The sequence below is a fragment of the Camellia sinensis genome, chromosome 8 (assembly GCF_055761805.1).
Source record: "Camellia sinensis isolate YWXY chromosome 8, ASM5576180v1, whole genome shotgun sequence".
In the NCBI taxonomy this organism is placed as follows: Eukaryota; Viridiplantae; Streptophyta; class Magnoliopsida; order Ericales; family Theaceae; genus Camellia; species Camellia sinensis.
The window spans coordinates 142,092,361-142,104,362 of NC_138968.1; the positions used below are offsets into that span (position 1 = coordinate 142,092,361).

Sequence of the window (12,002 nt, forward strand, 5' to 3'; positions counted from 1 at the left end):
ATTTCCTTTACTTTGTATTTCATTTTTCTATCATAGATTAGGGCTATATAATTGATGCACTCTTTGTAAACCAAACACACAATTTAATATATAGAAATTCTTCAGAAACTTACAGCTTCCTCTATTATACCTCTTCATAATCATCCTGGAATGACTGTGTTGAGCAAGCTTTTATATGGTACATTAAATGTAAAATCATTTGATTGGATTGATGTGCCTGGGCCTTCTGACCAATTGCAAGGTTTGCTCTTTTGGATATATATATATATATATATATGGGAAATGATTTGGAGCCCTAAAAAAGCCCTCCCTAATCCCCAAAACGACGTCGTTTTAGGGGAATTTTTTTTTTTTTTTTTTTTGCCTTGGTCTCAATTTTCGGGGGATTAGGGCTCCCCAAATTAGGGGGATGTAGCACGGCCCTATATATATATAGGGCCTGGCTTTGGTCTAGTCCACCATCGAACTGGACCGTGCTGTTGGGACCGTGGGGGCCCACCACAGGTCCCGTTTTGAAAATTTGAACCGTTCAATGTGTAGAACTCGTCAAGCACTATACGCTTGTGAAAAATCATGTTGAACGGATATCGATAGCTATGTGGTCAAAACAGTTTTTTATCACATAGCTATCGATATCCAATCAACGTGATTTTTCACAGGCATATAATACTCGATGAGTTCTACACATTGACGGTTCATATTTTCACAATGGGACCCGTGGTAGGCCCCTACTGGCCGCACGGTCCAGTCCGATGGTGGACTGGACCAAAGCCAGACCCATATATATATATATATATATATATTTTCAGTATATTTAACTGGTTCTATGCTGCCTAAATATGTTTGATTGATTTAAGGTTCACTAAAGTCCATAGATGGAAAAACTTTAAATGCAAGTCTTTTGATGGTCTAAAACTTCAAATGCTAGTCTTTTCATGGTCTAAAACTTTAAATATAAGTCTTTTGATGGACTGACCCTCCAAAAAAAAAAGGAAAAAACACATAGTAAGGCCCTGTTTGGTAGCACTTGGGTAGCACTTATAAATAAACTTTTTAAGCTTATTCCAGAGCATTTTGAATATTTGCACACAAAAAAAAAACTGTCTCAACTTGTTTAACCAAACCGGTTCAACTTTTTTCACAGATTATGAAAAGCTGCATCAAATAGATTTACAACTTATTTTAATTCTTTTATGCTAATAATCTAAAAAGCTATAATGAGAATGCTATATAAAGTTATGAATGTTTTCAGTAGCAGGTGCAAGACCTGCCAAGCTTGTTAGGAATGGTGAGATGAGGGCCCCTTCTGAGCCAACAATTCTGTATCCATCGTGTGGAGGCAACATTCACTCTTTCAAAGCCGTGACTCCATGCACTATCTTTGACATCCTGTCTCCACCTTACTCTTCTGAGGATGGGAGACACTGTACTTATTTCAAAAGTCTCCAAGAGCAGATTTGCCAGGTAAGAGTTACTAGTGCACATTATTCGTAAATTTTGATAATTTAGTGAATGAGAATTCTCAGTTTTTATGTTTTTGCTTTTATTCTTTCGGGTGTTGTTTTATTTTTTTCATTGAAGGTACTCTTGAATTGGATGGAGTGACCATCTCGGAAGTGACTTGGTTGGAAGAGTTCCAACCTCCAGACGACTTTGTGATTCAGAGAGGGCAGTACAAGGGTCGTGTTATCAAAACTTAAGGTCTTTTTTTTTTTTTTTTTTTTTTTGTATCCATCTTTTTAAAAATGAATTGAGCACTTCATTTGGGTAGTTTGAGTTGAATTCTGGAATTGAGTTGTCAATAGCCATGACAATAATAAGTTCTGTTGGCTAATATGAGTTAGGCATTTGACTTTGTACATAGTAAATATAGTTATCTAATGTAGTGACCTCAGCTTTACACTTTGAACACCAACGAAATTTGAAAGAATCGTGCCTACTCTTGTTCTGTTCATGAGTTTTGAATTTGTTCTGAATTTTTTTGTTGCACTTCCGTTTATCTTGATTTCAGCTCAAGCTTTGTTTTATTTTAAATTTATAAAATAAAACAGGTGATGGCATTGTCCGAGTCATATTATTGTGTAATTGTTGTCTTTTATTTATGGGAAAAGTTAGGGCCCCAATGCTTTTAAGTCCCAAGTGTTTCTTGTATAATGGTGGAGAGCCTAACTCCATGTTTGGATAAGTAGGTCTCCCTTTCTGCTCTATTGCTTATACATTCTTTGATTGTATTTTGATAACCCTTTTTTTTTTTCCCTTTCATATTTTCCAGTTAAAATATCTCAAAAGTGAAAAAGTTGCACACTATCTGCACGCATGAATTCATGGATAGAGCTTTCCAATTGGAATCAAAATCTATTAAAAAAAAAAAAGGCAATTTGAAATTCAAAATACAACCCTGACCATGAATTCACGCCTGCAGATAGTGTGTAACTAGGAGAAAACTATGGGGCGCCCCCTGTTTCTCTAAAAATTATTCTCTGTCATTGAATTTTGAAAATATATATATCATTTTATACATAAAATGACCCCCAGTATAAAAATATATATATGTCATTTTTCTTCCATCTTAAATTCTTATTCTATTTTACACCAAATTTTTTTTTTCATCTTATTAGAAATTGTTTCTATGGTATTTAAATTTTTTTTATGTATATATAATTTATATATATCATATTATACATACATGTATGTTTTGTGTATATGGTAAAAAAAAATTATTTTCTTTTGGCCCCTCCGATAATGAAATTTTGGTTTCGTCCCTGATCATGTGCATTGTACTTGTAGTAGTGTCTCCTGAGGTGTGTGTTTAAATGATTGCATTTTATTTATTTTTGGTGATTCTAACTATGAAAACAAAGATGGTTAAAAGTGTTTATTTTACTAGAATGAAGTTGAATGAATTGATCATTTTTATTAGAGTATCAATTCTCACGGTTGGTTTACCGAAAATGATTAAAAAGAAAATACATTATAAATAGAATCATTATTATTTCATAAAAAGAGTAAGAAATAATCATTCCATTGTATTCCACCCTCAGTTTGTCAAACCAAACTGGGTACCAAGGACAGTCAAAATATTTACCTTCACTTCCTTTCTCTTACCTATAGTTTAGAAAATAATCTTTATTGGGCAATTTTGTATATTCTAGTGTGTAAACAACAATAAAAATCATTTTTTTTCCGACAAACTATAGTATATATGAAGCTGATGCTCATAATCCAAAATGAGATCTCAATAATCTAATCATATATTGATGAAAGAGCAAAATACAAGATGATAAAAATCAAATTTGCATAATACGGACACATTATTGCATCAAGTGTGATGTTGGCTTCAACAATATTATTTTCTTTTCTTTACTTTTTCATCAAAAGTACAGGCCGTATAGTTCATGAAATTTAAACCCCAAATAGAAAATATTCTAAAGTTTGTGTACAATCAAGTGAGCACCATACTGAGGCTGAAGAGTTCCCATAGTGAACGGAGCATGAGTATAAGACGGTGAAAGCTCAAAAGAGAATTGTTGTAGAATTGTAGCTATGGCCATCTTGGCTTCTAACATTGAGAAGTTTTGTCCAATACATACCCGAGGTCCAGAACTAAATGGGAAAAATGAAGGTTGGTTGTTCTTTGTTGCCTTCGACACTCCTTCTGCAAACCTCTCCGGCTTGAACTCTTTTACATCGTCACCCCAAATTTCATGGTCATAATGTAGCAACATTACCTGTAAAGAAACTACCACTCCCTCTGGGAGGGTGATTCCTCCTAATTTCATATCTCCATAGACCACTCGTTTCATCCGAACTAGTGGTGGGTATAATCGCAAAACTTCATACAAAATCATAGTAACCTGAGGAAGAGAAGTTTTAAAGATTACAGTTAATTAAATTTACATGAAGTGCAACATTGTGCATACAAAATATTTTTCTTTCCCTAAAATATTGTACAAATTTTGACAGAAATTTTGGGTTTTTTAGCAAATGGTACTTTTTCATGCCAAAATAATTCTCCAAAAAAAGAAAATATTTTGGTTTTCTCAAGCATGGTATAATTTGTGTAACAAAATATGTAAGCATATGTCAATGTCATATGGTACTAAATATGGTGTTTTCTGCACTATGGTGTATAAAATTATTCTTATAATTGTCACTGCCACATATCATTTTAGATTTTGTATAGAAATTTTAGTAGTCTAACATTTTCCATAAAATAAATATGAAAGAAAATTGACATTCCTAGATCTTATTGGCATAACAAAATGATGCATGCATTTTTAAGGGTCTTCTACTGGTCATGAATTTGAATTTGAAAGGGAACAAACAAACAATGAGGAAAACAAAAGCACAATGAATACTTGTTAGGTAAGTAGGAATATAATCTTTTCTGCAATAATGTCCACAAGAATTAAATGATTTCCCAGAGTATGCACTTACAATTTTGAGGTGATTTAAGCCATCAAAGTTGGGTTTGTCGTTCCCAAATACTTGTAATACCTCTTCCCTTGCACGTTGTTGCCAATTTTGATGCCTACCTAATAAAATCATAGTCCACACAAGCAAAATCGCCGTAGTCTCCTGCCCAACAATGTAGAATAGCTTGCATTCTTCAATAACTTCTTCAATAGCCATTCCATCTTTCCTGTTATACCCATGCTGTTCAATTTCCTTGAGATTGGATTCTAGTAATATACCCAGTAAGTCGTCTTTACTGGTTTCTCCTACTTTCATCGCCTTCATTCTTTTATCGATCATAACACGCAGTATAGCGTGTATTTCTTTATCAATTTCTTTCATCCTCCTGTTCCTCTTAGTTGGCAAAAACCTACACATGCAGTAGCAAAGCATATATAGCTAGCTAGCAACTATGAAATATCTTTTTAACTATTGGTGTTGGCCCAGTGGCTAGAGCTCGTCAACTTTACAGGGAGGTCATTGGTTCGATTCCCCCTCCCCCATTCAATATACCTAAAAAATAAAAACTAAAATAAACATCTTTTTGGACAAATTACATCGGTGGTCCTTAAACTTTATCCCTCGTGTCAATTTGGTCCTTGTAGCACCCTATCTTTTTTTCTTTTAATTTTTTTTTTCTCAAATATCGTATATTTAGATTTCTTTTTATCTTTCCTAGTACTGAAATATATATCTTTCACATTTTCTAACAAAAAAAGGAGCTAAACTAATACAGCAATGTTAGAGGTACTTAAAATTTTACCTACTATTTTACTTCCTCTCAAACTCATATATGCAAGTCCAACCAAATAGAAAATTATTCAAATTAAGTATTTGAAACAATTTGAATTTACCTTGCGCCTGGGATGTAAACTGTACTGATAGTCTGGAGTATAAGTACAATTAGTTCTTTCTGAAGTTTGAATATCTTTGTTCCATCTTCATAGCTGCTACCAAAAGCTGCACGTGATATCACATCGCTAGTCAAAGTTTGAAGATAAGGCCACACATCCACCTCACATGACCCTTCTGTTGAGGCAATATTGTTCTCCCATTTGCTTATCATCTCGCTACAGCACAAATAAAATGCAGGTACCATATGCTATAAACAAAATCAAAAGACCAAAAAACCAAGACTCTGTCAGTAACCACATTGCAAGCTGTACACGAAGAAGAAGAAAAAGAAGCAGAAGAAGACAACACTTGGAAACCAATTGATATATATACATACAAATATATATATATATATAAATATGTAGAATTTTGTTCTATCATGAAGTTGCATTTAGACACAGCAAAGACCACTAAAACATTTAACTAAATAGAGCAACTAAGCTTAAATAACTAATATGGTCAAATACACTATTGGAGCTCAAAGTATACATTCTATGTCATTCTAATCCATGATATTTCAACGTGTCAATTTGGTCCCCAACTTGCCCAATTTCTGTTTAAATGGTCCTTAGCATCATTTTGACCCAAATTTTATAATGGAAGCACGGGGTATTTTATTTTTATTTTTTCAAATTTGGATGGAAATATCGAACCATATTAGTTGGAGACCAAATTGAGGCCAAGTTTGGGAAGACTAAAAAAGTGTACTTTTTGTCTTTTTGGACTAAAAAATTGAGGTTGAAAATATGGATGTTTGGGTTAACTTTTTGACTTTTTATTGAAAAATGTGTAATAAAAAATTGTAAAAATTGATTTGTAGGGAAAATTTTGAATTGGGAGTTGTGCAGCCGTAATTGTTGACTTTTGGTAAATAGTGTTAACTTTTTAACTTTTTGAGTAACTTTTTGACTTTTTGGCTTTTTTGGAAGTACCCAAACTTGGCCTGACTCAATTGAAAAATCGGAGAGTGGGAGACCAAAATGAAATAGAGTGCATACTTTGGGGACCAACACTGTATTGAACCCTAATGATATAAAAAATGGGTGGAAATAACCTTCAACTTCTCCATATGGAAAGCCGGGTTGATGATTTTTCTGTGTTTAGCCCATTGCTCACCATCAAGGCTAGTTAGACCATTGGCTATCAACTTATTTGACTTGGCCTTTTGATAGTTGAAATTCTTAGACAAGACCTCCTTTACTAGTTCAGGGTCCACGATGTTAATATGTGGTATTGGTCCAAACCACGTAAAAGACTTCTTTCCTGAAACTTATAACCGAACACGTCAAACAGAAGTTCAAGAGCGATCAAATTAATATTCCTTGAACAAACTGAAACAAGCAATATATGCGTGAATAGTGAGGTTCATAAAGCTTGGTTTGGTTTGTCGACCCCATTTGATGAGACTTAAGGCTTTGTTTGGTCTGAATTGGTTTTTAGTGAAGTTCATAAAGCAAGCTAAATATGTACACGTGACCATGATGAGTTAATTAATAATATCACACAACCCATATTTTCCAAATTAAGCAAGTAAAATCCTTGCTTACAGTAAGCAAGAAGAGTTAGTTATGTTAGTTACAACTGTGTCCATCATTGAGTTAGTTAGTAGTGCTACGCTGTTGTGTCTGTCATCTACTGAAGACGCCATTCTTCTTTTTCAGGTAACAGTTTTCCGTATTTTGGCAATCTCATTAGAGTTTATTCTTAACTCTGTTCTATGACTGCAACTTCTCAAGTTGAGATTTGTCTTCTTCAGTCTTCATTATGATTTTCTCATATATGTCTTGTTTCGACTATCTGAATTGTTTTGTTTTACATATTCAATCACTGGATTCAAATTTTCTTACTATCTTCATTAGATTTTCTTGTATCCAATTTTCACTCCCTTGTCTAATGGGAAATGGCAGCAACCAATTAAAGTCTATAAAAGGCGTGGATCCGAAGGTTCTAAGGCCCAAGCCTTAATTTGGCATATGCTAGATGATGTGGGGCCTACTTGGGATATTACCTAGACTTGGAATTTATTAAAAGTTTGAGTTTCTCAAGTCAAATGTCTTTAAATTTCTGTCAAGGTCTTTGGGTTATTTGGTTGGTCAAAGAGTCTTCTGGTGTCTTCCATATGATTAATGCATTAAAGAGTCCTAAGGAGTCTAAAGTTAATTATGTCATTTAATTTGGGAAGTTTTAGAGTCAAGATGAAGTTAGTATAAAATAGATTGTAAGTCTTGTGGCAAAGCATGATTGAATGAATGAAAATTAAGCTTATGCTTCTATGATTGTGCAATGCAATCTTTCTTTAGTGCGATGCTAAAGAGCCCCTTGGTGTGATGCCTTGGGTTTCCTAGGTGTGATACCTAGATCTATCCTTCTTTAACCCTTCCTCTACTTTCCACAAATCGTTGTTCACGCATACTGTTCACGTCTGCTGTTCAGACCCCAAAATTGCCCTGTTATTTGTGTTTTGTTCGTACTTAGGCCTATTTCAAATATGTCCTGCATCATTGTCACTATCAAAAATTTCATTTTGTGGAAAAATCAAGTTGAAAGTTATGCTCTTCTTGGTTATGTTGATGAATCCATTCCATGCCCACCATAATTTTTCACTGATTCATCTAGAAATAGCATTTCAAGACCTTTTTTCCCCATGTTCTAGGGCAAACACATGCTCGTGAAGTCTGGCATTCTCTATCAAGTCAATACATTTCTTTATCCAAGTCACATATTCGTGATCTTAGGCTGTGTTTAATTTATGGATTTGAAAAGGAATTTGGAAAGACAAATAGAAAAGGTGTGAAATGTAAATTTATATTTCACCGACATTTTCTCATTCTTTTTTTTTTTAAATCCATAACCAAATCCATATGAATCCCCAAATCCATGAATTAAACACAGCTAAAAGCACAAACTATTCAATGCTACAAAGAACTTCCATGGAAAATTATATTGACTAGATTATCCAAATCAAAAAGTATTTCTGTTTGATTTTGAGTTCTCAAAAATAATTTTTTTAATTTTCCATTCTTATATTTTGCTATTAGTGAACATTTTTATTATGTTAATTAATTTTTTTTATGTTTTAAATATATATACTTAAAAAAAAGTAAAATATTTACAAAAAATAAATTATTTTATAAATTTTAGAGCAAATTACACTAATAGTCTCTATGTTTGGGGCTCGTGTCACTTTGGTTCTTGACTTTTCAATTGTAACACATTGATCCTGAATTTTAAATCTTATTCTAAATAAAGATAATTGAAGATATCATTGCTTAATTTCAAGAGTAAAGTCGTCAATTTGATAAAATATAAACTAATATGACAAAAAATAAATTTCAAAAAAATATTTTTGCATTTTTAAAAATTATTTCTATTCACCAAAAATAAAATTATGTAAAATTGAAATATCTTTTACACATTTTTTTTTTACCAAATTAATTTTTATTATGTGTTTGAATGATGATCATGTAATGGGTGGTTGTTAGACTTTTAATGTGTAATCGATATATTTAATATATGAAATGTTTTTAGTTTTGGATTTTTTGATTTAATGGATTGGTTTAATAATGATATCGAAATTGTTGCCACATTTGACTTTTGGAAAAATAAAAACTAATTTAGGGAAAATAAAAACAAACCACTCATTACATGATCATCATCCAAACACATAATAAAAATTAATTTGGTAAAATAAATATGTAAAAGATTTATTAATTTTACATAATTTTATCTTTGGTGGGTAGAAATAATTATTAAAAGTTCAAAAATATTTTTTTGACATTTATTTTTATCAAATTCGTTTATATTTTATCAAATTGACGATTTTGCCTTTAAAATTGAGCAATGATATATTCAATTGTCTTTATTTGGAACAATATTCAAAATTCATGGACAAATGTATCACAATTGAAAAGTTATGGATCAAAGTAACACGAGCCCTAAACTATATGAACCATTAGTGTAATTCACCCAAAATTTTATAGGAATTTTTTTTTTAAGATTCCTGATATTAAGATTTTATAAAATAAAATACATACAATATTTTCATAGTAATTAGGGTCCCTCAACATTTTTACAAAGAAAATTCGACACTAAGAAATTTCGCCCCGACATAGATAAATTTCAATTTTCATAGAGAAATTTCTCTGATTTTACAGAGAAATTTCATTGAAGGATCTTAGCTAATAAAAATAAATAAATTGAACCTCTCCTACTACCCAAAGTTGGAGAGGGATATTTTACTAATTTTTTCATTTTTAGATATTTAATATACTTTTATATTTTAAAATAGGGACATTTATTCATAAATTTCTCTTATGTTCTATTTAGTCAGAATTATTGTCTTATGTTCCAAATAAATCCTATGTGTGACATAATTATCAGAATATCCCTAATAATAATAGAGTGAAAAGCGTATTAATGTTCACATTGATAGTGCAAATATTCCCAGATGTGAACATTTATATTGTCAAATTTATTTAACATGAATGTTCACATCATGGAAGACTCACACTGTCAAATTTACTTATTTTTTATTTTATAAAATTGCATACTCAAGTGAGATCTCAAATAAATCGAGCTAACGTTTATCTTATTTTGTACTTTCTTTTAATAAATTTAATTTTATATATATATATATATATGTACAATAAAAATTATGAATTTTTAAAAATAATTTTTTTTTAAGATCTCTGATATTAAAATTTTATAATATAAAGGATATACAATATTTTCATAATAGCTAGGGTCTCTCAACATTTTCACAGAAAAAATTCGACATAGAGAATTCCGCATCGACATAGAGAATTTTCAATTTTCATAGAGAAATTTCTCTGATTTCACAAAGAAATTTTGAAATTTCCTTAATATGATCACATAGAAATTTCATCGAGGACCTTAGTTAATAAAAAAAAAGGGCAAATTACATGTACCTCCCTTGAGGTTTAGCTAAATTACAGATATCCCTTGAGGTTTTGGAAATTACAGATACTCCCTTGAGGTTTATATTTTCATAACAATTTGCCTCCTAATTTATTATGCAAATATAACCTTCGGGGGTATCTGTAATTTTGCTAAACCTCGAGGGTGTATATGTAATTTGCCCTAAAAAAAATATTGGAACTCTCATATTACATAAAGTTAGGGAGGGATGTTTCACTAATTTTTCATTTTTGAATTTAATATGCAAAAAAAAAAAAAAAAAAAAGTCCAAAATATGATACACTAAGTTGCTAAGGGCTTAAAAAATATATTTATAAGACAAAATTATCCATAAAATATCTTAAATATGATAATTAAAATTTAATTGATCAAATATTTAAATAATGAGACTTATTAAAATATAAAAATATATTATGAATAATTAGGATATAAGTACGTCAAATAGAATTTTCTAACTATACTATAAAAATAAAAGTAAACAAGGATTAAAAACACACAAAAAAATTATTTTTCAAAATTCAAAATAAAAAGGGTAAATTACACTAACACCCCCTGATATTTCTGTTTAATACATATTCTTTTTCACGTTTGGAAAATTACATTTTTCTCCCTGAAGTTTGTAATCTCATTACAAATTGCTCCCTGGATAGCTGATGTTATGCCCTAAAATTTTTAAATGACCATTTTGTTCTTTTTTGCTACAATTTTTTCTTCCTATCATTATGACTACATTTTATAACTTTTCATCATTAAATTCTACCTGAACATATTCTTATTGAATGACGATATACAAACATAAATTTTATATAGAATTTTTAAATACAATGATATAACCTAACAGTGACATTTCAATTTAAAACAAAACACCTATAAACATGTTTTATATTTACAACAACATTAATATCACAATATTTTTATAATTTTTTTTTGTATAAATTTTTTATATGAATAGAATTTTTCATTTTTATTATCACTATCATTTTTCTTTCTCGTCTATTCACTCACATTTACTATAATATTATCAAATACCATCATTCACATTTATTACAATATTACTAAATTTTTATATTTTTGTATTTTTTGAATTAGGTGTATCTAAACATAGAGAGATGTGATGAAACGCACCGTAGTTGGAGATGTTGGTATGAATGAAGGGCAAGACACGACTAGGCACTGCGTCATCGGAGATGCTGATGCGAGTGGAGCTGGCTTCTTTATCCATGGCGGAGCTCTCTTTTAGGTCTCCGAAGAAGAGCTTGTATGAGTTTCCATTGAGACCTTGTTTTCTGAGGCAACTCTCTAGCTTCTTCGGTCTTAACCATACCCAATTCAATATTCTCCATGATCCCCATATCAAGCTCAATAATACTACACCAATTATACCACATCCGATTGCACCAGACCACTCATTTATTATCTCCATGTGTGTACCCATGGGAGTTCACACACAAAGAGAGAGAAAATGAGAGAAAGAAGCTTGGAATTGGATAACCAGAGAGCAGAGTATCAGACTGATATATATAGAGGTAGTATTCATTGATGGTAATGCTTGATGCACAAGCATGGTGATGTGATGATGGCACCCCAACTTTGACAGTTTTGTCAGTATAAAAGTCATTGTTGACTCTACTCCATCCTTATCTATGACCATTATATATATATTTTGGGGTACATGGGAAAATTCTATGACCATTATATGAAAGTGCCAAAATGCA

The 12,002-nt window shown here is 31.3% G+C and overlaps 2 protein-coding genes across 2 annotated transcripts in view; one reads left to right on the plus strand and one right to left on the minus strand.

The window, feature by feature from the left end:
- The window catches only part of LOC114270856 (plant cysteine oxidase 5-like), a 39,166-nt gene extending 37,450 nt beyond the window's left edge, over window positions 1-1,716 (plus strand). The window contains exons 5-6 of the mRNA XM_082884713.1: window positions 1,259-1,464; window positions 1,582-1,716. Coding sequence (XP_082740839.1) covers window positions 1,259-1,464; window positions 1,582-1,605 — 230 coding nt within the window. The 3' untranslated portion in view covers window positions 1,606-1,716. The remainder of the gene's footprint in view (window positions 1-1,258; window positions 1,465-1,581) is intronic.
- Window positions 1,717-3,228: 1,512 nt separating this feature from the next.
- LOC145788720 (cytochrome P450 CYP72A219-like) lies at window positions 3,229-12,002 on the minus strand. The gene is made up of 5 exons (XM_082884709.1): window positions 11,413-12,002; window positions 6,404-6,612; window positions 5,310-5,557; window positions 4,438-4,825; window positions 3,229-3,854 (listed from the first exon to the last, which is right to left on the minus strand). Exons 1-5 carry the CDS (start codon window positions 11,720-11,722, stop codon window positions 3,426-3,428), a joined length of 1,584 nt encoding a protein of 527 aa, XP_082740835.1. The 5' UTR covers window positions 11,723-12,002; the 3' UTR covers window positions 3,229-3,425.

Bases quoted from the DNA above. Each gene is read 5' to 3' on its own strand.
- LOC145788720 (XM_082884709.1), bottom strand. From the start codon at position 11,722: ATGGGTACACACATGGAGATAATAAATGAGTGGTCTGGTGCAATCGGA. The intron at 5,558-6,403 runs GTTATTTCCACC...TTTTGTTTATAG, and splicing joins TCCATATGGAGAAGTTGAAG to CATATGGTACCTGCATTTTA. The intron at 3,855-4,437 runs GTAAGTGCATAC...TCTCTTCCTCAG, and splicing joins GCTTAAATCACCTCAAAATT to GTTACTATGATTTTGTATGA.